This window comes from Notamacropus eugenii, chromosome 7, assembly GCF_028372415.1.
Source record: "Notamacropus eugenii isolate mMacEug1 chromosome 7, mMacEug1.pri_v2, whole genome shotgun sequence".
Classification (NCBI taxonomy): domain Eukaryota; kingdom Metazoa; phylum Chordata; class Mammalia; order Diprotodontia; family Macropodidae; genus Notamacropus; species Notamacropus eugenii.
The window spans coordinates 100,962,695-100,989,815 of NC_092878.1; the positions used below are offsets into that span (position 1 = coordinate 100,962,695).

Consider the following 27,121-nt stretch of genomic DNA (forward strand, 5'->3'; position numbering starts at 1 on the left):
TTCAAACTCAGACCAAGAGAAGCAAATGATCTATTTTTCCCTGAAAATTTCCCATTGCTAAATGATCAATTGGCTACGACCACATTATTACTAAACTGCTACCATCTTCCATTGCTTTGCTTTCTAAATTGTTTCTGTGTAATTGAACTGTGCTGTGGCATTTATTGGGTAGTTAGTCGTGGTATCCCAGAACATGAGGATTTAACTTTTCAGATGACTCTCAACATGTTTATCTGTTGCCTCTGAAACTAAAAGCAGGAAATCTTTAAACAGCATGTATTCTTTACCCCCAGCAATGCATCTATTTGGCCTCAACTGGCAATTACAACAAACTGAAAATGACACTTTTGAGAATGGAAAAGTGAATGCTGATACCGTGCCAACCAACACTGTGTCATTACCTTCTGGCGACAGTGGTAAGATAAGCACTTATTCGTTTTTTATCTTGTTTTACATTTCTTTAAAAACATTTTACAGCCATGTTCACATCTACTTTGTGGAGGGTAAGGTGGGTCAGAAGGGAGAGGTTACCAGAGGATTATTGCAGAAACAAAAAAACAACAAAAAACCACTTTCCAAAGAACTTAAAATGACCCAAAGAAGTGTTTGAATAAATATATTTTTAAAAAACCATTTTACTGAACAAATAGAAGTGACTTTTCTCTTTAAATAATCAAAGTAATGAAATTATACCACCCTCAGGTTCATGAATTGTGTCCCTTTTTGTCCCCAAAGCATGTGTGTATATGTATTTTTAGCCTAAGTTAAAGTGAAATAGATCATAGTCAGTACCTTTATTCATTTTATCATGGGTAAAGTCATTTTTTAATATCTATAAAGTTAAAATACTGTATTAATTTTCTTAGTGATGTCATTAAGGTACAAAGTATATTAAAGGGTTGTGTTTTAATTGACCTCTTTTCTAGGTCCCCTTTAAGTTTCTCTGGGAGTTTTGGTACTTTAGGCAAAGAGAGATTTTTAAGTCAATAGACTCTGAATGCAAAGCTGGATTTCAGTGGTCTGCTTCACATATCCCAGCTGTACCCTACTCCAACCATCTTTTCCTGTCACTTGATAAACAGGTGGAGTCTGCCTTAGAGCAGATCTGTCTCTGTGTCCCTGCCCCTCCTTTTCTCTAGCTCTCATTCTCTATTTCTCTTATCCAGTGTGCTTGACTCATCCTTTGGCATCTATTCATGCCCAGCTCTATGTGGGTGGCTTCCTTACAGGGGTGAGGAAGAAGCTCTTACATTGTTAATGAACATACATATGTTCTACACATCAAGACACACACACACCTACCATGACTCATTCTTTTTGTCATTTGTCATTCCTCTCCTCATCTTATTTTATTATAACAATAATACTTTGTGCATTATTCCCACTCCTTGGGGATGGTAGAGAGTTTTATGACATATTTGATTTTCATAATCATAATGAATGGTCTCTACATGGGGCCTTTTCATAGAAAGTACCCCTTCTTCCTTAAACATTTTAAAATCATGGCTAAAAGTTGGCCACATCTGGGTTAGGAGGTGACTGCTGCTCCAAAATGCTTTAAAGGGGGTGAAGAATGACTTCCCTAATTGAAACTGCAGGTGGGCAATTTTAATTAAGGAAAGTATAATTACCTTAAACAAATGCTTAATTACTCTGCAGTGATAACACATATATAAACATCTAAAGTAACTGCCCATAAGATGAATAATATTTATTCTAACTCCTTTCCCCCTTTCCACTCTTGTAAAGTCAACAAGGCCCCAGCATTGACTCCTATGAAAATTAGAAAGGGATGGTTAACCCTTTGTTGAAGATTCTGTAATTAAAAAGAGGAGGCAAATGTCATGGCCAAGGAGGCACTTCCTATAATTCCATACCATCTTTTAAGATGATCAGTTAGATATAATGACTATTTAAAGATATTTTTGCATCACATATCCAAAGAAAATCCCATAGTGTTGATTATAATCACTACTTAGCTATGGCACTCCCCTCCTTTCTAAGCTCATAGGAACTTAAGAGAGAAGATTTGAACTGAGGTAGGTTTGGAGCCATTCTGGAAGCTTTCTCCAAATGGAAACTGGTCCAAGAAATTAGAAAGTATTGCATGAAATAATTGGAAATTGATAAGATGTTCATTAATTTGGAAATGCCTGAACAAGTAGTGGTATATGGTTGTGATGGAATATTATTGTGGTATTAGAAATGACAAGCAGGATGGATTCAGAAAAACTTGGAAAGACGTGTACGAACTCAGGCAAAGTGAAGTGAGCAGAACCAGGAGAACATTGTACTCAGTGACAGCAATGTTGTAAGAATGAAGAACTGTGAAAAACTTAGCTACTCTGATCAAGACAATTCCAAAGAACCTATGCTGAAAAATGCTGTCCACCTTCAGAGAGAGAACTGGTGAACTCTGAGTGCAAACTGAAACATCCTTTTTTAAACTTTATTTTTTCCTGTTATATTTTTTGCTTGTTTTTTTACAACATTGATAATATGGAAATATATTTTACATGATTTCACATATATAAAAGCTGTAAAATCACTTACCTTCTCAAGGAAGGGTTTGGGAAAAAGAGAATTAGAATTCCAAATTTTTTCTTTTTAAAAAACTTTTTTCTCAAATTACATGTAAAAATAATTTCTAACATTCATTTTTTCAATTTTTAAACATTTTTATTGTAAGTTGGAACTCAATTTTCAAAAGTGATAATTAAATTTTACATGTAATTGGGAAATATTTGATGAAGTAAATAAAAACATATTTTTAAAAAAGAAGAAAAAAGTATTACCTGGATAACCTCTGTTAAGTGAGAGTCCATCAGGACCTCTTCTTTATAAGTAGAATCAAACTCCTAAAGATCCTGTAAAATCAGCTCACTTCCTTATAATTTCTCCAGTTTTAGGAGATAGTCTAGGTACAGAAGATAACTTTGTGAAAGTTCTACATGGAAATGAATGCTCTGTCCTGAGCCTTTTCTAAGCCAAAGTGTAAAATGACAGACTTAGAACTGTCACCTAATGACTTGCTACACATAATTGTAGAGAAGGGAATATGTTTATACGGTGGTAACTATGTGCCAGGCATTGTGCTTTTTACAAATATAGTCTCATTTGATCCTCACAACCACCCTATGAGGTGGGTGCTATTATTATCTGCATTTCATAGTTGAGAAAACTAAAAGAAACAGTTATGTCGGGTGACTTGCCCAGGGACACATAGCTGGTAAGTGTCTGAGGCCAGGTTTGAACTCAGGCTCTGACTTTATGCACAGTGCTCTATCAGCTGTGTTACTGGCCTCCTCTTTATATCAGAAAGGGAAAGCAATCTCGTCTCTTAAAAATTTAAACCATCTTCTTCAGACTGGCAGAAAAGATAGTGCTAGCCCTTGGGCAAAATGGAAATTAGGAAGACACCAGCTCCCTATCCCCTTGTAATTCCTTTGCTGGGTTTTCTTTTCCCCACTGTTCTATGTGATGAGTATGTGAGTAAAAAGAACCTCTCCTGTATTAAGTATACATTCAGGGTGGATGTCCCTAGTTCATGTGTTACCCTATTTCTACCAGTGCCCAGCAGAACCTACTAGCAAGTGTTATAGAATTATTGTTTTGGGGAAATAGTCTTACATATGAGCTGTTCCAGAGAATTTTTTTTTCAATTCTATCCAGTTTTTAAAGATCTCCAGGGAAGGAGCATCTTCAACTTCTTTTAGTAACCTAATCTAGTCATTAACAACTCTACCTATCAAGAAATTCGTGAAGCCTTGAATTGAGCACAGTAGGAACCTAAGCAGGGCTGAGTATAATGAGACAATTACTTCTCTGTTCCTACAAGACATACATACTTCCTTCTATGCATCCCAAAGTTATGTATTCTTGTTTTTTAAATAGAGCTCTGAGGAACACCTCGTGATGCTAAGAACTCCTCAGAAAAATCTCTTTTCTCTGAGTTAATTTTGAGCCAGGGCTTCTACGTGGCATTTCAAGAGCATTTGAAGAATGTTGAACAAAACTTATCCTCCCTGCTTCCCATGAGAGTCCTGGTCCTAGATGGGCTTTGAATGTTAAGGATAAACAGTGCTAGTGTCTGAAAACTCAGATAACAGCACAGAAGTTAGATGGGGGAATGAAAGTTGGAACCTGGCTCTTTCAGAAAGTCTGAGTTTTTACCCTGGCTACATATATCTAGTCGTCTGTTTCTTCAATCAGTAAAATGAGGTTATAGTAGATGCAGTCCCTGAGAGCGCTTAGATCTATGGTCCTATCTACAATTCTAATAAAAGGGACAAGTATGGAGAAAAATAGAGTTGAGTCATTAGACCAAACTCTACTATCTTTCTAGAAACAGAAATAACTCCTCTAGACTCTGGGGGAAAGATAATGGGTGACCCAACTTGCTGAGAACAGAGTACTTTCTGGCTGAAAGATTGCCTGGGTTTTATAGTAAGAATCTCATTCATTGATAATGTGAAAGTGTAAGGTGTCTGGAGTTCTCCTTTTGGAAGGCATCCTGAATTCAAAGCCCCTTGTGAACAAGCAGTCGTTTCATTTCAACAGCAAGATAAGATACATGCAAAATTCCAAAAGAATATGGGGAGCTATGATCATAAAAGGCCATTATTTGAAGACAGGTAAAATGGGGAAACTTGTCAGGAGTAAGGTCTTTGAAAGCAATGCCTGTTTTATTTTTATCTCTACACCGTTGCACTGCCACACACATAATAGGTGCTTTAAAATGCTTTTTGATCTGAATTTAATATAGTTATTATCTAAAGAATGTGCCATTAAATAAACTCTGTGTACCTATATAATGTAGGAAAAAAATCTGATTTCTTCCTTTGTAAGCAAAGAAATGCAATTTCTCTATAAGTTTTGCAGAATTACTCTTAAGCTAATAATTTTCCCTAACACTAGATGACTTCAAAACGCTATTCAGCCATTTGCAGCAGGCTAAAGATTGAATGTAAATTAAAGAATATTATAACTAACTGGCCAGCAGTAGCACTGAGTTGTTTTTCAATATTGTTTATAGTATTTTGTGTTAATGTAATGTATAATAGTTCCTTAATTAGATGTTATATTGATTTTTTTCTATTAAATTATGTTTGCAAGGCAGTGGATTTTTTAATTCACTTAGGTTGTGATGTCTATGGAATGTATTAGCAGCATTAACTTATGCTATGTAATTGTTTCTAGAAGGCGATGGAGAGTGTTCATTCAGACATCACACAGAAGTCTGAATCCAGGATTAGATCATGGGATTGGAGGATGTGCTATTGATTGTTTAGAAGTGTCTGGCTTTGCCTCCTGACATTCTAATTAGTGATGCCTCTGAAGGACTTGAAGTTATACTATCATCTATACTTCACATAGCTGAAATTAACTTTTGGGGGTTTTATTTTGGGAACTTTGGTTTTTTGCTTTCTCTTTCCCTTTTTCTTTAGAATTTTAAGCAGTGTAGGGAAATAAATCCACGTGTTAGGCAGGTAATTAAATATGCAATGCTGTAAATATGTAATACATTTTTAACTTTTTGTAATTTTAGATGCTTTTCAAATGTAAATTAAGTCTCAAACAGGTCTCAAGCCTCCTAATTATCAGCATACTTTTAAATACTCTGATTAGCTTGAGTTCTGTTGGGTTTTGAGTTAGATTTAGCTGAAAACTAACATTTTCTCTGGTCTACAAATTCCTCTGTACTAAATAATTTTTATAATGCTATCTCCCCCGCCCCCCCACCTCCTTTAATCTACCTAAAAATACCAGAAATAACAATAGCTCTGTCTGTGTGTGTCTCTATTTTCACACTGACAACTATATTTTAAGATATTAAGACTGTTGTGACACATACTTACTAATGAAAGAAAAATCACGGTTTGGAGAGAAACAGAATGCTAGTATTCCCACATTCCCACTCCATAGGACACATTTAGAAAGTCTCAAGGCAATACTGTATTGCAATTCAAAATGTGGTATATTGTGACCTTATCTTTGATTGGCTTGATTCCAAACCTATGTGCTTTGAGATGAGAATAACGGAGGATACTCTATAGCACCACCTCTTTATTTTTCCTTATCTTTCCACCATCTTTTCTTTCTGAAAGTTGTACTCAACTTAAATGGTGTTTGGGGGGATTGGTGTGAGAAAAGAAGCCTCCAGGTTCAGGTATTGGGTGCTGTAATGTGCTCAGTAAGGAATGAGAGAGATCTCTAGGACTGATCCAGCTCTGATAACAAAGGCTTTCTGAAATTCAGAGTGTGATGAGCAATTCCTGTGCCCTAGCTTTTCTCTAAGTGGGGGAATAAGCAACAGTGAAATAGGATATAGAACTGTTTTCCCAGTATATCAATCTGTGTCCAGAGCCTGCTGACTTCCAGGTGTGTTTACAATCAATAGAGAGCATTCAGAAGGCTAAGCTCAACTACCACACCTGGTTTGACCAAATTAAAGCACTGTGACTTAAAGATCAGTAGTGTCAAGCTGTTAGTTCTGAGTGGGAAGGGATTTACCAGGACAAGAACCCTCCTCAGCAATACCACAGGCCCCTGAAGTTCAGAGCTGAAGACTTCATACAAGAAAGGTGAACTAATCTAAACTGCTGGGTTTAGGGCATTGAAGGAAATGAAAATTTTACAGTGTCTCTCTTCCTTCCATTGTAATTATGGATTCTAATGACAGAATGAACCTGTCTTTTAAAACAGTCATATGGTAAGAACAAGCTTAATTCAGATTCAATTGATTCACTCCAGTGGGTGTGATCTGTAGGAGGTCACTGTCTGATCAGGTATTATCTATTTCATTTCTGGAGGTAATCCAAAGAATCATCACATGTTGATAATCCGAATTAAGGAGGATAAGCATTGTTTTGAATATTCCCAAATAGCAAATAATATAAAAATTATTTCTTTTCGACTCAAAAGTGTGCATAGATCATGTGCCAGAAAATTCAGGGGGAACATTTCCATTGACCCTTTCCTTTCTTTTCAGGGGCCAATAGTAATGCTTCCTCATTCAGTCAAGTTGTTTTATGTTTTCCTATGGTTTGACTTTGGAATATATTTTATGATTTGGAGAAGGGAGCAGGTTGACTTTCTTAATCTCCATGACACTCTACAACAGATTCATCCAGAAATATACCAGATAACCCACAAAAACTAGCCTAGGTTTGTTTATTTATGTTGAGCACATTTAGTGCATCAAGTGAATGATCCACAGATTTAAAGTCCCTTGAGGATAGGGGTTGTACCTTACTTCACCTTTGACCCTTAATATTTAGCATAGTATCTTACCTCTAGTGGACTTCCAATATTTATTAAATGAAATTCAAAATGGAAAGTGAAAAAGAGGTTGTTACTGTAGAGTCCTAGAATGTTAGAGCTGGACTTAGAAATCATTTAGTCCAGAGGGCAGAACCAAGGTAACTGAGAAGCTGGAAAGAATACAGCCAAAGACCTTACCACACTTTCCTCCACACAGCGGGAAACCCTGTTAGATCAAATTCTGGTTGAAAAATCCAAAAAAAAAAATATCAACAGCAAGGCATTTTTCCACCCCAGTTGAGCAAAGAGAGATGGAGATGGAGAGATGATCTGCAGATACAGGGGATTGAGAGGAGCCAGGAGCCCAGAGCATTATAGAACCTAGGGGTGGAAAAAGTATGGAGGCTGTGAATGGAGAAAGGAAGCACAGGGCAGAAAGAGATCCCAGGCATGCAGGGTGTAGTAGTAACAGATGCCATCTGGCTGCTCTGTCTCCAGCTACCCAGTTCTGGGTCACATATCCAGAGTGGATTGCCGCCAGGAGTGGTAGAGATCAATGCTTGCAGCTCACACTTGCTGTGAAGAGCAGCGATTCACTCAGTTCTAACCTCTAGTCCAGATTCAGACTTGCAGCTGAATAACCAGGGCAGGAATGCCTTGCGGTTCAAGTCATTCTGAAACTGCCACCCTTCCCAATGGCTTAATCCTAGAATGTCCAACAAGGAACAAACCACCAGACCCAAATCTGGATCAGGAACATGTAAATCTGCAGACTTTGCCCGGGATCACATTATTTTGGAATCACTGAAAACTAACAGGTCCCCAGGCTGAGGTTCTGGAATAACTCATGAAATAACTCCATGAAAGCATCAGAAGAACCTTTGTGGACTTAAGCTCAGTCCAGACATTCTCCCCAGAAACGTATAGAGCCTAGCCCTAAAATAAAGTTGTAAGTAGGAGAATAAGCAAACAAACATTCCACTATACAATTATATTACAGTCACAGAGAAGTTCAAGATACAAATCCAAAAGAAGAGGCTAACTCCAAAACCTCTTCAAGCAAATCCTCAAAAAAAAAAAAATTCAGCTTGCTTACAAGTCCAACTAGAATTCCTAGATGAGACAAAGTAATTGTGTTTTTCGGCTAAAAAGTCATTTAAAAAAAAAATGAAAGTGGTAGAGGAAAAAATGAGAAAACAAATGAGAGCTATGAAAGAAAAAGGCACAAAACCTTACCCAAGAAAAATTACTCCCTGAAAATTAGAATTGATCAAATAAAAGCTAATGATCAAAAAATACTGGGGGAAAAAGTCAAAAGACTGAAAAAATGGAAGAAAATGTAAGGTATCTCCTAGTGAATACAACTGACCTTGAAAATAGATCAAGGAGAGGTAATGTAAGAGTCATTGAACTGCCTGAAAGCCATGAGCAAAAAAAAAGAGCCTAGAAATTATATTTCCCCTTTTTGGATAATATGATGTAAGCTCTCAGAGGGCTTGGAAGTGTTGTGGGTTTTTTTTGTTACTCTTTTTGGCTATTTTTTGGTCTTCGTATCTTCAGTGGTGGGCATCCGAGTCAAACCAGCTGTAGGCACTGGAGATACAAAAATCCCTATGCCCCCCCATCCAAAAAAAAAAACCATTAAAAATGGTTATAATCACTGCCATCCAGGAGGTTACCTTTTACCTGCAGGGAGGTGGAAAAGTCATACTGAAAGAATGACAGAGTTTTAAGGAACAGGGTAGTCAGTCATTGTTTATTCCCTGACAGTTGAAGGTGGGTGGGTAATGCATTAAGAAAAACCACTTAAGGGTAAAGTTTGGGAGAAGGAATGCCCAGAGGAGGCTAAGTTTTGCTGCACCTTTCCAAAATGTATGCCTATGGAAACTTACACCTCTATTTATTATCCTTCCCCTTCTTCATTTCTACATCTGATTCTTCTCTCACCCTCATATGTAATTCTGAGAAAACTGCTCATATCAGTGCTATTGGTTGCTTTTGTTACTGTTTACTTACAGGTTGCCTTAAGAGGCTGAATAATTCATTTCCCCTCAATTTACACTTTCTCATGTGAGGGCATGTTTAGAACGACTGATTAGTACCAGAGTTAATCCTTCCTAAGAAAGAACAAGACTTATACTTTGTAAGATAATTATGTTTATAGTGATCAGGAATGAGGATAGCTGTGAAAGCAGCTTCAGTAATAGGCATGTCTTGGGGAAAGTCGAAGGATTCTGACTTCAGGATCTCGAAGAATGCTCTGAAATAGGAGCAACAAATCGAAATATCCGATGCAAGCAGGAGACTTTAAACTGAGCATCCTCGGTAGCACCTGAAACATAGTAAGAATGTGAATTACTAGAGGGTCTTAGTTTTAAAAATAAAAAGCCCTTGTAAAAGTGACTTGATTAATAATTCCTTCATTTGTTTTTTTCTCACCCCCCTGTGGGTACCTTTACACACAGGAAAATTAGGTGGATTTGCTCAAGAAAATAACACCATAGATTCAGGAGAACTTGATATTGGCCGAAGAGCGATTCAAGAGGTTCCTCCGGGGATTTTCTGGAGATCGCAGCTCTTTATTGATCAGCCACAGTTTCTTAAATTCAATATCTCCCTCCAGAAGGACGCACTGATCGGAGTATATGGCCGCAAAGGCTTGCCACCTTCCCATACCCAGGTAAGAGGAGCTTACCTGTCGTGGTCAGTAAGATGAAAACTGCCAATTTGCATTTTTTTTTAAAGCCATTCAGCTTTCTGACTTCAGCCATATGTCAGATTGCCCCCTTTTGCATCGATCCATGGCAGTGGGGGAAATTGTGAATGAAGGTCACATTGTCTTCTGTTTTCTTTCATGTGAGATTATTGCATCTGCTTTTAGAAGAAAAGCCTTTTCTTCTGATCTTGATCTTATCATTTTCATAAATACAGATGTAGGAAAATATGAAGGTGAACTAATCCAGGTGAAGAATAACTTGACCATGTGGTTAAATGTGTAAACAAATAATAATAGTGAGAACTTTGTAACCACCCTTAAAATTTGTAAAGAACTTGTGTTACTATATCCCTGTGAGGAAGGGAATGCAAGTATTATTTAGGTCCCCCTGAGGCTCTGAGACAGGAAATTATATGTCTAACGTCACACAACTAATAAGAGTCACAACTAGAATCTGAATCCAAGTTTCTTAACTCAGACACCAAGGGTCTTTCCTCAGCCAAACTAATGGTAAGGTGATTGGGATGTTAAATAAATTTTTATTATATATTATTATGATATATGTTATTATTTGTGTTACATATATAGATGTTAAATTGACAAATTAGTGAATTATTTCATATCTTGATTTATCCTCTAATTGTGACACTTATGTCTGTTAATAAATAGAATGAAGATTGTAGTATTGGGAATTTTATCAGTTCAATTCCTAAAATTTGATAGTTGTCCAAATCATCAATTCATACCATTACTTCCAATTGGACTGTTATATCCAAGAAGAAATAAATCATGAAAAAGCAACAGACTCTGTAGAGAATCAAATGAAACCTCATTCATATATTGTAGCACAGTATAGTAGGAAAAGCACTGTTTATGGAGTAAGAGGACCTGGGTTCATATCCTGCCTTTGGCATTTAATATCAATATGACTTTAGTCAGATTACTTAACCTCCCTGGGCTTCAGCTTGCCCTTCTGTAGAAAGAGATTAAAATAAGTGACCTCTGAGGTCCTTTCTAGCTCTAATTTGTGATCCTAAATTCGACTATCCTAAGAGCATATATTCCTTTAATGTTAGCATCAAAAGGAACCTTACTTCATTCAGCCTCTTGGTAATACAATAAAGCTTTAAGCACATCCCTGACATTTAATCCCCACCCTTCTGCTACAAGAAATTTACCCCTTCACAGGATATCTACTCCATAGTCATCATAATCACATTTGTGATACATATGTTAAAAAGTTAGGGCAGAAAATTAGCCATGTGTTTTTATGTCCAAAAATAAAAATTACCTATATTTAAAATATAAAATTGAGGCAAAGCTTTTTTCCAAGGGCAATTATTTCTTAAGTAAATAAAGGGTCTTAAAATGGGAAATTTTGTCAAGCTGCAAGCAGAAGGACTTTTCGATGGCCTTCAAAGACAATATTGAGTAATTAAGTTTCCTTATTTAGGGAACCCATTTTCTTTTTAGCTTAGCATATAGAAGAGCAGTAGAGAACTGTGTATACTATGTGTAGTTTATTTTTTCAATACTTTGCACAATGTAAAAATGTAATTCAATTCAATAAATTTTATTAATGACTACTCTGTACAATGTGTTAGGCATACAAATAGGAAAAAATGACATATTTCCTACCTGCAACTAGCTTACATCCTTACATTCTTCTTGTAAAGAATGACATGTATATAGGTATGTATAAGTTAGGGTATACTTGATGCAGTGAGAAGATCCAGACAAAGTACTTCAGAAAACTTTGACAATACTTTCAGCAGGAGGATTTAGGGAAGGGTTATTAGGATGACTGGTAACTGAGCTAAACCTTAAAGGAAAAAAAATATTCCCATAGGCAAAGGAATAAGAAGTATTTTCCAGGAGATAAGGATGGCCTTTGTGAATGTATGGAAGACAGAGGTGGCAAGTTGAGTTTGGGGGACATAGGGTGCTTTAATTTAACTGAATATAAATCATTGTGAAGGACATCAGAGCAAAATCAAACTAGAATGATAGGTTGAAGCCACATTTTGAAAGGCCTGAAATGACAAGAATCTATTGAATTCATACTATGTGCCAAGCAAATGTGAGAGATCTTACCCAGATGAAATCAAAAAGCAGTTGATTGCACATGAGATAGGAAAGAATGAGAGGAGTCAAGGATGACTGAAATTTTTAGCCTAGGTGAGTAGGAAAATAATGTTGCTTTCAAAAAAAATAGAGGAGTTGGGAGGAAAGGCAGATTTGGGAGTAAAGATGAGTTTCTTCCTGTATCAGATGAGAATATTGTACTAGGTAGTATCTCAGGTTCTATGTAGAATAATTCTACGATGAATTCAGTTTTGGACAAAATGAGTTTGAAGTGACAATGGGACATTACCTAGGACTAACATGTAGCTGAAGGTGAAGTCCCTGTGCTCAGGGTAAAGATTAAACCTAAATAGATAGATGGATGAATAGATAGGCTGATAAGGTTGATTGACTTTGGATTTAAGATATCTGAACTTGTATGAGTGAAGAGAATGTGAAGGAAACTTTGAGATACCTACAGATAAGATGGAGGATAGTTAGCCAGGGACTGAAGAAGAGCCAGTCCAAAAGATAAGAGAAGAATCAGGAAAGCCAGTAGAAGCCAAGAGAGGAGAAAGCCACAAGGAGAAAGGCAAGAACAGTGTTCAGTGCTGCAGAAAGGTCAAGGAAAATGAATAATGAAAAAGGGCTACTGGACTTAGTAGTTAGTTAGGATGTCATTAGTGACTTATAAAGCAAAATCATGCACATTACATAACATTTTTAAAAACTTTATCCTTAAAAAAAGTGTATTTAAAAAGACACATTAGAAAAGATCCTCTGCAGATTGTCTAATAAAAGGTACATTTAATTATATGGCTGTGGAAATTGTGAAGATCACATCAACAAATACTTAAATCAACAAGAAAAAAAGCACATGATTAAAACTTTTCCATCTCTATGTTTCAAGAACACTCAAACCTTATAAGACAAATATGACCCCATATTTGAAATTAATTTGACTTGAACTACCCTGGAATCTCCCTGTAAGACTCTCTTTGTAATTCTTGCTGCTTTTGTAGGAGGGCACAATGAAAAGTCCTTTCAGTAAGTCAACCTCCTCAAAGCAAACTCGAGACAGGCTGTTTGTGTTAGAGGGCAGGCTCTGTGAAAGTGCAGGGGAATGTGTCAAAGTGTGAAAATTGTCTTGATACTCACCATTTAGATAACCAAATGCATTTTCTACAACTTCCCCAAAATCTACTGCCAAACTGAGTCTGACAATGAGCATGCAGCCCCAAAGAGAAACTGAAAATAAGAAACACAAAGGAATAAGGAGATTTGTCACTGATGCAGTAAACTCAGTCTGTCTCATCAGAAAATTGCAATTAAAATGTTTTTGCAATCTGAGACCCCTAATCCATACAAATCTACTCATCTCTTACTAAAGCCATGTTGTACAAAGGGTTTAACAAGTATATATAGTCTTTGTCAAGGGTTGAGTCCTTTGTCTAGTGTTGGATTTGTGATTTCAAGGTTAAGAATATGGTTCTACCACAATTTGATAATGTCATGGGAGGGTAGAGTTGAGGGGAACCAAGTACTTCAACCCTGTCCTTTTACAGATGAGAAATTTGAGGCTTAAATAAGTTGAGTAACTTATTCAAGGTTCCATAAGGAGTTAGTGATAGAGCCAGGACTAGAATCCCAGTGTCCATTCTTTTGCACTGTAACTTGTATCTAGATACAAATTAAAATAAGGATCCAAAAACTGAGTTCAACTCAAGTTTGTGAATGAGACACAATGTATCAATACTTTAATGGGCCTGTACTCTCACTGATGTAGGCATTCTCTCTGTCAGCTTTATTATGTTCTAGGAACTGTTCAAGGAGTTGAGAATACAAAGATGAAAATGACAAAAGCTTACATTCTTTCCTCCCATAAATCTTCCAGGGAGGATCTATACATGTTAGAAGTTCTCCCTTGGATCTTTTAACATTCCAGAGATATTTAAAGCTCTTAAAATATCTTTCTGCTATCCCTCTCTCTTGCTATATATGCCCATCTTCTTTCTTGATTATACATCATCTGGTTATCTGTTCCACTGCTTTCTTGTGAACAGTCATTGTTGATAACATGCTGAAGCCAGTTTACTATAAGGTCTCTCCATTGCCCTTTGGGTTCTTTGAAGAATCTAGTGGTCCATGATTCCTAATGTCATTGGAAAAATGTTGATATTAAAATGATGGGTTTTATGTCCTAGAGTCTCCTGGGATTGTTGAGAGTGATACATAATTTTCCAAATAAAATCCAGCCCAGTGTCTTCCTCATTTCTAATTCTAGGCCCAGCTTATTGCCCATCTGCTGTGCCTTTTCAAGTTTAAATGGACTGAGGGATTGACAAAGAGTACTGATTATCTAATTATATGTCATGATCAGTCAACAGGCACACTTCCTCTATGTTTTTTCCTATTTGGATTGCTGGGACATTCTTAAGCAATGGGTGTGAATTTCCTTGAGGAGGTCTTGTACTGTTCAGGGTCTTAATGCCAGGAAAATCTGGAAAGCTTCATAATCTATAGCAAGAGTTCTTAACTTTTTTGGTGCCATAAATCTCTTTGGCAGTCTGGAGAAGAGAGATGGGGCTGAAAGTAGGAGAAAGAATAAGCATTTATTAAGTACCTACTGTGTGACAGACACCATACTAAGCACACTGAAAATATTTCATTTGATCCTCAGAACAACCTAGTGGGGTAGGTGTTATTAATAATAGGGAAAATATCCTTATTTAATTTTTGAGAAAACTGAGGCAGACAAAGATTAAGTGACTTTTCCCTATGTAACAAAGCTAGTAGATGTCTAAGGCCATATCTGAACTTGTGTCTTCCAGACTCTAGGTCTGGTGCTCAGTGCACTATGGTGCCACCTAGCTGCCTGTGGTGAAGCCTATGGATCCCTTCGTCAGAACGTTTTGAAATGCATAAAATAATACTGCAAAGGAAACCCACTACATTGAAATATTTTTTCAGATAAATTTATGAATTTGATGTGTAGGGAGTCCCTTTTCCCTTTGAATCCTGTGCAGGACATGCCTCTTACTAGAGACACCTTTGTTTCCCTGCTGTATGCCTGACTTTGTGTGGCTAATTAAGGGGTCACTGAATAAAGTTGTCTCCAGAATTGGGTCTATCAAGTAATTTCATTTATAGATGTGTGAAAGACACCTCAGGGGAAGAAAGCCTTTAAGGTGCCATTTTACTTTGCTGAGTCAATTTTTTTAAAATAGTCAAATAACAATAAAAACACAGAGCAGTCTTTGATTCCATACTCTTTTCAGTCCGTTGTGTGACCATGGAGATGTCATCTGTCTCAAATCATTTGGGAAAGCCGCCTGTTTCCTTTTCATATTTTTATCAAGGATACCTCAATGGAAGCTGGGATGCAAAAAACAAAAATACATAATGAAGTCAGTGTTTTACACTCTAAAAATAAAAATTGTTCAACTTTACCATTGAGAAAAGAGAGACAGGTTAATGGCCTGCTTTTGTGGCCTCAGGCAGATAATGTTGGGAAAAGGCCAGTGACGAGAGGCAGGTAGGTCATGTAAAGGTTAGAAAGCAATGAACCTGGAGTCAGGAAGACCTGAGTTCAAATTTAGCCTCAGATCATTTCTAGTTATGTGATCCTAGGAGAAATTCACTTAGCCTCATTCTCCTTTCCTCATCTGGCGTAAAGATAGCATGTGTTGCCCAGGGTTATTGTGAAGATTAAATAAAATAATATTTGCTTGGGGTTGGTTTGTTTGTTAAGAAAAGTCTAGTAATGAGGAAAGAGAAAGGAAGTAAGTCCAGGCAGGCGTGAACAGAAAGAAACCCAAGGGACAAGATGTTGAAAATAGCAGACCACCTCAGATAGGCACAGAAAAGGGAAAGAACATGAAATTGGAAATTAAGAATCATCCAGATATAAATGAAGCTCTGTAGGCCCTGTTGTGAGGAAAATCAAAAGTACGGGGAACATAACTATTTTTATATGTTAAGGTCAGCAGTACTGGAATCGAATCAGACATGCTTTTTCCATTTAAATTAATTACTTTTAGTGGAGATTTGTCAAGGTGACTTAGGGCATGTGGGGTAAATGGAATCTTTTTAACTTTGGACATAATTTGAATAACATTCTTATGCCCTTCTTTCGGTAATGATAATAAGAAACTACTTGGTAGTTCAGAATTGGTTTCCATTTGTTTTCTGAAACTGTGTTATATGATAAGAAAAATGGAATCCTTCATGCATTGTTACTATAAAAGAAAAAAATTAGATATTATATATATATAATTAGATATAATTAGATATTATATATAATTTTTTGCTTCTCTTTTACCTGCTAAAGTAAATATTTAAATCTCTGAATGGTGGGAATACTGGGTGGGTTTTCATAAAGCAACTGAATTATTTCTTACTTTGTAACTCTGGGCTGTGCATGATGCGCTGCTACATAGTATCCACCCAAAGATCACTGGTGACCAGGGGTTGGGGAGGGGAGCAGGGTTATAGAACCTACAGGTTTATCTAGCAGTGGGAACTCTCCAGCTGAAGGAAATTCAGGCAAGGTTGGAGTTTGGAGGCCAGGCTGCTGATCTCAAAAGAAACATGTGGCAGTGAGGCCAGCAGGCATCACAAACAGAACACAAACAGTCCTTCTCTTTTCTACATAAACCCCTTGTTTCCTGCTAGCTGCTGTTTGGATCTTACTTCTGCTTCAGGCATTCTGTACTTGCCTCTGTCTCTCCAGCTCCTGGAAATGTGTGCGTATGTGTGTGCACGCACTTTACACACACACACACACACACACACACACACACACACACTACATACCCATGTGTATGTATATGTGTACATATATATGTATATATACATATATATTGTGTGTAGTAGTGGTTGTGGTGGTAGTAGTGGTATTATAGTGGTAGTAGTAGTAATAATAGTAGTAGTAAGAGAAGTAGTAGTAGTAGTGGCAGTAGCAGTAGTAGTAATAGTAGTATATACAAATTACCTGTTGTTTCCCTCCCACCTAAGGAGTGTAAGTCCTGGAAGACAGAAAGTTTCATTTTTGCCTTTGCTTTATAACCCTGAACTAGTCACTTAACCACTGAGTAAGTGCTCTAAATGACTTTCTAAGCCTATAATTCGAAAGCAGGGTGCTGACCTGCAGTGGTAGAGTCCCGAGGTGGGGACTTCCCTAAGCCAGTGACATCATAGATCCTGCTCCTATCCCTGTCCTATCCTGGACACATTGCTTGGCTTAATAAATGCTTGTTCATTGATTGATGGATTAATTAAGATTTGCGTAGAACACTGAGAGGCTGAATGGTTTGTTACACAGCCAGTCTTTGTCAAAGGTTAAATTTGAGTTCAGATACTTTCACTCCCAAGGCCAGCTTCCTCTACACTCTTCATAACACCTGACACTTGTATAGTTAAGGTTTACAAAGCACTTTCCATCATTTCTCATCATTCAGTCTTCACAACATCCACATGAGGTAGGTGGTGCAAAGATCTCACTTTAGAAATAAGGAAACTGAGGCCCACAGAACTCAAAGGTCTTGCGCAGGTTCCTGTAGTTGGTCATTGTCAGATCCTGGATCTGAATTCAGATCTTCAGCCTCTTAAGACCAGCATTCTTGATACTAAGTCATGTCACCTCTTCTTTACAGCAGCATTTTTCAAATACTTAATGGATATAAGAAAACTTAAATCTACCCTAATTTTTATCCAGTAGCAGAGACCACTGAGTTTTGTATAGCACAAGGAGCTATTTTTTTTTCCAAGGTTGATACCAACATTAACAATCACCTACACTCAGGGGCCATAAACTGATTGTATCCCAATTTCATTCACCCGATTAACAACCATTCATTATATGCCAGGTATTGGGCTGGACACTAAAGAATTTTTTTTAATGACCCAATTCACTACCCAGTAGATTTTGGATAAAATCCTATTTGATAAACCTCTGAAATATACGAGAAGTGGAAATATACATGTAGAAAGAGACAGAGAGAAAGCTAGCTAGGAGGTTCAGGAGATAAGAGCCCTGGGCCTGTAGTCATGGAGACCTGAGTTCAAGTCCAACCCCAGACATTTATTAGCTTTGTGACCCTGGGCAAGTCATTTAACCTCCCTTTGCTTCCTCATTTATAAAATAGCACCTATCTCACAGTGTTATTGTGAGGATTAAATGAGATAATGTTTGCAAAAGGCTAAGCATAGCACCCAGGGAACTTAGCAGTCACTTAATAAATGCTTGTTTTCTTCCATCCTTCTTTCTGTTAATTCACCTTACACTACAAATTCAAGTCTCAGGATAATTATCAAACTAAACTATGAAAACTGAATAACCCTTAGCTATTAGAAACTTACTTTAAAATTGAATTGTTCTTCCTGAAATTCTAATAGGAATCTTCTTTGGTGTCTGTTACTTTCTTTTATGGGTCTTCTCTGTGTGTGCGCTATTTTAACCACACAGTGATTACCTAAATTCACAGGATTTGCAAAGTGAAATCCTTTGGTTCCTACTTTCAGTAGAATTCAGCAGTTAAACGTATCCAGCCTTGGATGCTTATAACTGTTCTTAACAAAACATTAAATTGAATGATAATTGACCGTTCACAAATACTTATTTGAGATAGTTGGTGCTGTTGTGTGTGCTCCAGCCCTTTCAGTTGGTTTAATTTTCCAACTGGTGTGCTTTTTATCAGTAGCATATAGATAGCTTGTTCACATGTTGATTTTTTATTGTTATACTTGTCATTTACGATAATCATTTGTCAGGTGCCTACTTTGTGCCAGACATTGTAGTAACAGATAAGACAAAATGGAACAGTCCCGGGCCTCAAGGTGCTTACGTTCAACATGTACACTTGCAAATAATGCAAAAGATTGACTAAGTAATTCTGAGGGAATTTGAAGGTGGAGGAAGAAACAGTAGCAGCTGGGATGATCAGGAGAGAGACACATGTAGGAGGTGGGTCTCTAATAATTCTAGGAATTTTAAGAGACAGAGAAGGAAAGTTATAACTGTGAAGAATTCGAGAATTGTGTGGTAAACATCAGAATCATAAGACTGTGGAAAGTCTTGACAGAGCATCTGGTGGTCTAACTAAAATTAAGGATGTTGGACTTGGAACATTTGACAGAAGACAAGATGGCCACGTCCCTTAATTCCATTCCTTCTGTAATGTAGAAAAAGGAGTAAACTTGGTTCATTTTCAAGATCAGGAGCAATTGGTAGAAAATGCAGAGAAAAAAATAGGTTTGTCAAGAAAAATTTCCTAAAAATTAAAACAATCCAAAAAGTGGTATAGGCTGCCTTGGGAGATGATTAGGTATCCCTCACTTCAAAGAGAAGGCATTCATCAGGTATATTATAATGGGTATCTGAGGGATAGGTATTAATTGGGCTGAGATGGCTATCAATGTTCCCTCAAACTCTGAAACTTTGTGATTATTTACATTCATTAAGAATGTAAACTATTTGAAGACAAAGGACCATTTCTGCTTTTTCTTTGTATCCCCATAGAGTGTGGCACAGAGTAATCACTTAATGCTTGTTGATTAATTAATTGGTAAGAAAATAGTTTTAGAATTCAGTAGCAGTAGAGAATCTGCTGTCTTACAAGAAAAAAATACATATATACACATATATGTGTGTATGTGCATATACACATATCCATACGATTTAATCACAATGTAAATTTATCCATCCTTTATCCAACTAATCATAACCGTAATAGTAACACTGGCATAAGTGCTTTAAGGTTTGCAAACCACATTACAAATAATATCTCCTCTTATCCTCACAGAAACCCAGTGGGGTAGGTTCCTATTTTACAGATGAGGAAAATAAGGCAGAGTTAGGTTAAATAAAATTGCCCAGGGTCACACAGGAATTATCTGAAGCCAGATATGAACTTGAGTCTTCCTACAGGTGAAATGATTGATAGATATAAAGCACTGCTCTAGGTGCTAACACAGAAACATTGCCTCTGCCCACAAGAATCTTACCGTCAAAGTAGGCCAGACATGTACGTGAAAGGGATCTGGACTAAATGGAACTCTACGGTCCCTTTAGACTTCACATCTAGCACCTGGTCTAACTTCTGTCAACCCCAGTTTTCCTGTCAGGAAAATGAGGGTTTTAGTATCTGCTTCATAGGAAGGCTTTGAGGCTCAAATATGAAGGTGTATGTAAAACGCTTTATGGGCCTTAATATTAAAAAAAAAAAGACACACACCTATGATGAGCATAGAATTGGAGGGATAGGGGCTACAAGGTATGTAGGGCATGAGCACTTTCCCATCTTCGGCACATTGTCCTAGGGGAAGCTACTGTCTAAACCATTGCCCTTGTGGACATACGTAGGCTTTTGTCTTTGGAATGAGCTATCTGCCTGGAACTTTCTTCCAACATTGTATTTATTAGGGAAAGGTTAAAAAATGTAACTTTTTAAAACATTCATAATTGCTGGATACTAATGAGCTTCACTTTCTCCTGCAGTATGACTTTGTGGAACTCCTGGATGGCAGTAGGTTAATCGCGAGAGAACAGCGCAACCTTCTTGATTCAGAAAGAGCTGGTCGACAGACAAGATCTGTCAGTCTTCACGAGGCTGGTTTCATCCAGTATCTGGATTCTGGAATCTGGCATCTGGCTTTTTATAATGATGGGAAAAATGTGGAGCAGGTGTCTTTTAATACCATCGTTATAGGTAAGAACAGTTTTCGTTAAAGTATTTCTGCAAAGCCACAACCTAAGGAGCGGTTTGGGGTTAGGAGTGGGGATGGGGTGGAGGGAATGTTTTAACAAATTTTTGTTATTGCCATTAATTCCCACCATTTCAAATCATGGCTAAGAGGTGAGAAATATGTTTTAATTTTTTTTTAGTAATGAACATGCGAAAAATAAACTGTGATACTCACTTGCCAAAAACTAAAAGGAAGCAGATTACCTTAAATGAACGTTTTAAAATTTTAATTTAATTAAAAAATTTTTCCTCTACTATTTTGCCTGTTCTAAAAATCCACTAGAAGTAGAGATTACTTTAAAAAAAAAACGTTGTTGAACAAACCAGCCACTTTGGCATGTACCTGAAACTGAGCAGAGTTGTAGAATCTACTTGGCATTGTGGTGGGAAGTAGCCTGTACGAGTTTTCTTTCTTTCTTTCTACAGAGTCTGTGGTCGAATGCCCCCGGAATTGCCATGGAAACGGAGAATGTGTTTCTGGGACATGCCATTGTTTTCCAGGATTTCTGGGCCCCGATTGTTCAAGAGGTATGTGTTTAGTCAAATTCCATTCTTAAGTAAATACAAATTTGCCACAGGAATACAAGGAGTCTAGAATGTCACTTCACGGGAGGAAGAGAAACTGCCATGTGGCTTGTTCTAGAGATGTTTTTTTCTTTCCCAAGGCTGATGAGGAAGATGGCTGTTAATTCCACTGTCATGTTCTATTTTACAGCGGCCTGTCCAGTGTTGTGTAGTGGAAATGGGCAGTACTCCAAAGGACGTTGTCTCTGCTTCAGCGGCTGGAAGGGTACCGAGTGTGATGTGCCCACCACCCAGTGTATTGACCCTCAGTGTGGGGGTCGTGGGATTTGTATTATGGGCTCTTGTACTTGCAACTCAGGATACAAAGGGGAAAACTGTGAAGAAGGTAAACATGTACATATTTACAGATGTCTATTGTTATCCTTATAAAGAAATCTATTACACCAAAGACTTCTTAGTTGAGGATTTATCCTTTTGGACCACCCAATCTTTTTGGGAGGGGGGAATCTTTTTCCGTTCCAACCAGCTTTGAGATTTTGTGTTTTCTGGAATTTCTGAAGCACAATGTTATAGAAGTTGTTTTGATTGCCATTCCTAATAAAGCATTCAAAGCAACTTTCTAAGACTATGGGTTAGAGAGGAGGTGTCATTCTTCACTGGTAGAGGAAGTTTTTTGGTATAGTCCTCTATACCAATGAAATTATGGTTCTGTATCCTCCAAAAAAATAACCAAAAAGACCATACAGATCAAATATCACATTAGTAATGAGATCATAAATTTTTTAAGTGATAATTTTTTCCACTAACAAAAAAAAAAAGGAAACCAGACCCGTCTTGATTTTTTTCACATCTCAAAAGAAATAACTCCTGTCTTATTCTTCTGTTCTGATGTGGCATTTTGGCATGTCTAACATCAAGGCTGAATTTTCATATGTAACATGTGAAGCAACACATACTTTGTGAGTTCCAGAACTGTATACAATGATGACATTCATGATGCCACAACATAGAACATTGTTGAATTTTAAAATATTTTTAAGAGGGAAAAGCACCGTTTTCCTTCTTCAATCAAATTGATTTTATTGATCTGCACATACAAAGTAATGCAATTAAGCCTCTGGAATTAAATTTTCAGACCATTGACCCTACAAGTGTAAAGTTTTATTGAGTCAAATTGCTAAATTAAATCTCGTCATCTAAAGCACATTAAAGTGAATTAGGAAGGCTAGAGAGTATACAACTCATTTATTTCTCAAACAGGTTGAGAGTCCTACACAGCTGTCAGAACTCCGTCTTACTGGATTAGGTCAATGGATACTGATTGCAGCAGAGAATCCAATACTTATTCCTTTCTGATTAGGTAGACAAGAGAGCAAAAGTCTGAAATCTCAAGTGCATCTCAGTATAATTCAGGAAAATTACAAATCCTTGCAAGATTCTCAGTTACCTAAATGGCTTTGAGACTGGTGCTTCTTATCTAGGATATCCCTTGCTTTGTTATACAATTCTTCCAGACACTAACAATGGCTTCTTTTGAGTTTGTCAACATATTTTGGTTGCTGTGCAGTTGCCATCAGGACACCCAATATGTGACTGACTGTCAATGAAATTGAGCTCTTGTTCTGAAAAGGCCCCAGCCTACTTTTCCACCTTCTAGTTTATTATACATTCTTCCCCATCCAGCACTTACTGATCCAGTTATTCTGAACTTTCTTCCTGGTCCCTCACACAGAGCACATAAATCCATTTCCTCTCTTTTTGCTTTTGCTCTGATCATCCCCGATACCAGGATTACACTCTCCCCTTAGAATCTCTGATTTCTTTTAAGACCCAGCTCAAAGACCACCGTCTCAATGAAGTCTTTCCTGCTCTCTACCCTATCTACTCCTCAGACTGCTAGGAAGTTCCCCTAAAAAATTAGTGTCTATTTTGCATATACTTCTTACATGTACAGGTTGACTATCCTGGTAGAATGTATTCTCTTCAAGGACAGAAACTTTTAATTTTGTCTTTATATCTTTAGAATCTCTTGGCACATAATAGATTTAAAAATTCTTGATGCTAGATGGATGGATGGATGTTCTTATACATTCTGGATTTATTTAGTCAAATTATTCTCCTTTCTTTACAGCTGACTGTTTAGACCCTGGTTGCTCTAATCATGGGGTGTGTATCCATGGAGAATGTCATTGCAACCCAGGATGGGGTGGAAACAACTGTGAGATATTGAAGACCATGTGTCCAGACCAGTGCTCTGGGCATGGAACATACCTTCAAGAAAGTGGCACCTGTACTTGTGACCCAAACTGGACTGGCCCAGATTGCTCAAATGGTAAGGACAATTCCTTCATTGTCAACAGAGTACTCCATATTCTGACATGTCTCCCATATGACTAAAGGACCTAGAATAGTTTAATATTTTGAACTCAAAAAAATTTTTGGCAACTCTTGAATAAAAGGATTTTTATGAAAATAAAATGATGTTATCTAGACATGTGGGAAACTAATTAAATAAATAGAAACAGAGTTAATTAGATGTCAGGTTACGTTTTGAAGTCTCATTTCTGTGTACTGTTTTACTGTAAATAGTGCTAACTTTAGAGCTAGGATACTTGGATCTGAATCACAGCACTGTTCTTTAATATCTGTGTGAACTTGGGCCAGGTACTGAAACTCTCTGAGCATCCAGTAAGTCATCTGAAATATTAAGGGATTGGACTAGATGATTTCTAAAGTCCCTTTTAGCACTAAATCCATGATCCTGTGATCCCTGTATGAGGAGAAGACTTAGTATTGAATGGGTCATTGTAGAAGATACCTCTTTATTAGCAGAACTATTGTCTGGAATCCATACCCAGGCCAGTTCTCAGTGCTATGAATAGCATAGACATTCTGTCACATTCAACATTCTGTTGAATTCGAATCTGAGTCCCTGCTGTGAGGAGTTTGCTTCTTGCAGACCATAGCTTCCAGCCTTCCTCCTCCCTCATAAAGCCTTCCCTGATTCATTTAACCAGATTTCATCTCCCCCTCTCCAATTTTCTTAGACTCTTTCTTTCCCCTTTATCACATGCTCCTTCATATCTGTCATATGTCATATCACCCATAGTGGACTTTCGAACAGAGACAGTAGGACTTTTCATCTTGTTCTAGTGTCTAACAAAGCCTTGTATGTAGGTTTTTATTGTTTTGTTGCTGTTTGGTCATTTTTCAGTCCTGTCCAACTCTTCGTGTCCCCATTTGAGGTTTTCTTGGTAAAGATACTAGACGGGTTTGCTATTTCCTTCTCCAGCTCATTTTACAGCAGAAGAAACTGAAACAAACAGGGTTAAATGACTTGCCCTGGGCTACACATCTTGTAAGTGTCTGAGGTCAGATTTGAACTCCCAAAGAGGAGTCTTTAGATTTCAGGCCTGACAATCTATCTGCTGGACCACCTAGCTGCCCTGCACATAGGAGCTCCTAATAAATGTTTCTTTGATTGGATTGACATGAGTTACTTGATTGAAACAATGAGTGTAACCAATCTCCCCTGGTAAAAAAAAAAAATGGAAGTCTTTGTTTAACTTGTGAAATTCAGCTATATTCTCTCTTTTCCTGACAGGTAAGTCATGATAATGGTAAACTAAAGAGACCGCAGTTCAAACAAATAATTTCAGCTGTCAACAGAGTGTAAACATGACATTAACTAATGACATACGTATAGAGAAATACCTCCCATCATGCCTCTGTATTCCATGCTTCCAAAAAACAGGATCTTTTAAAAATAATAATGGCAATGTGTTTATGGTTGAAACAGCACTTCCTACTTAGTTAATTAGCCAGTATTTATTTACTTACTGCCTGCTAAGAGCCCAATACCATGGGAAGCCACATTTAATAGCTTACCATGACAGTAAGACTTTTGGAACACCCTGTATATGAGGAGTGTAAGAAATAGTTCTTACTTGCAAGGACTTTGAATTTTCCTTGTTAAATTAACAGTTACAATTTCTTTTATTTTCTCATGTGTTACTCAGTACATGAGAATATTAGAGGCCAGCCAAGGATACACTTATGGAGAACTATCTCCTGTCCATGGGAGAAGCAACATAATAAGTAAGTGATAGATGTTTTGATTCATTAAGTGCAGAAGGAGTTTAGAGGAGTCAGATAACACTGGGAGACAAAATAATCAGCAAAGGTTTCTCAGACAAGGTGGGACATGAGACTTTGAACGATTTGTAGGATTTTGACAGGAGGGAAGGGCTTGCGAGACTCTGGGACAGCATGCAGAAAGATGCAGCTGTTGTGCATAATGTAGAGATTGACAGCAGCGTAAATAGAGGGCTAAGGAAGCAGTGTGCTATAGTGGCCTGGGTTCAAATCCATCCTCTGACACTTAATTCTTTTGTGACTTTGGAGAAATCACTTAACTTCTGAGGCATCTAGGTGGTGGTGTAGACAAAGTGCTGGGCCTGGAGTCAAATTAAACCTTAGACACTTACTGGCTGTGTGATCCTGGGCAAGTCACTGGGCAAGTGTGATCTGCCTGGCTTTCCTCAAATGTAAAGTGGGATTAAAATAGCAGCTGCCTCCCAGGGTTTTTGTGAGCACCAACTGAGGGAATATTTGTAAAGTGCTTAGCATGTATTAGGTGCTATATAAATGCATATTTCCTTATCATCTGTAAAATGAAAGGATTGTACTAAATAGCTTCTGAGGTCAGATTTCCAGATATACATTTGTGATACTGTCATCTTATGAGTGAGAAGGCGAGGTAGGCAACTAAACGTCATACCCAAAAGATTCCTTTCATGAAATAAAATGTCTGCTGTGTACCTGTGTTTCCCTTCTCCCTGCCCCTACTATGTTTCCCTCACCTTGCTCCAGGTAGACCATCCTTCCATATCACAAAAAGATGGCTTGGGGACCTTTTGCTCTTAAATTCAGTTTATAACTGCTGAACCCTCTGAAATGTCTCCTTTTGGTAACTCCCTGATGGGTTAAACCCTAGCCAGATTTCTGTTCTCTCACTAGGATCTTGACAGGGCAGCTAGGTGGTGCAGTGGATAGACCACCAGTGCAGGAGTCAGGAGGACCTGAGTTCAAATCTCACCTCAGACACTTGACACTTGACACCAAGTGACCTTGGGAAGGTCACTTACCCCCAATTGCCTCATCCTGGATCATCTCCAGTCATTGTGATGAATATCTGGTCACTGGATTCAGATGGCTCTGGAGGAGAAGTGAGGCTGGTGACCTGCACACCCCTCCCTCACTCAAAACAAAGTCAAGTGCCAGTCATGTCATCACTTCTCTGATGGCATGGTCTTCTTCAGCAACGAAGGATGAACACACAGACAGAAGATCTTGACAGAAACCCTACTTTCTCCTTTCCTATGCTTATTTTCTCCCTCTGAGTCTAAATGATAGTAATTTCTGGAGTCTGGTTCCTCTGCCCTTTACTATCTGTATAGAGGGCAAGGACATATTGCTTCATCTGGGATGTGTGAGCTGGATAATGTGAAGAGATCAGCATGACTAGTACAGAAAAATCCAGATTTGGGAGTGAAAGGTAGGGAGAGAAGAATGGTTAAACAACATTTTCAATCTAGTGATGAGGTCAGAAAACATTCTGAGCCAGTAATGAGCAAATGATGAAAATTATACCACCACCACCATCACCCCCCCAGGGCAGAAACTTGGCAATATGGATCAAATCCAGAGTTCATTTTTCACTCAATTTACAATATTTCACTGGGTTATTTTTTTTAATGTTCTGATGTTCATATACTGTGAATTTTAAAATATATTCCTTGCTGCTGAA

The 27,121-nt window shown here is 37.6% G+C and overlaps 1 protein-coding gene across 9 annotated transcripts in view; it reads left to right on the top strand.

The window, feature by feature from the left end:
- Window positions 1-27,121, top strand: part of TENM3 (teneurin transmembrane protein 3) — a 3,393,579-nt gene that overhangs the window by 3,212,276 nt on the left and 154,182 nt on the right. For all 9 annotated transcript variants that reach the window (XM_072622672.1, XM_072622671.1, XM_072622669.1 and 6 more), the window contains 6 exons: window positions 294-416; window positions 9,729-9,943; window positions 20,541-20,751; window positions 21,214-21,315; window positions 21,503-21,697; window positions 23,444-23,644. In XM_072622672.1, the coding sequence (XP_072478773.1) occupies window positions 294-416; window positions 9,729-9,943; window positions 20,541-20,751; window positions 21,214-21,315; window positions 21,503-21,697; window positions 23,444-23,644 (1,047 nt within the window). The remainder of the gene's footprint in view (window positions 1-293; window positions 417-9,728; window positions 9,944-20,540; window positions 20,752-21,213; window positions 21,316-21,502; window positions 21,698-23,443; window positions 23,645-27,121) is intronic.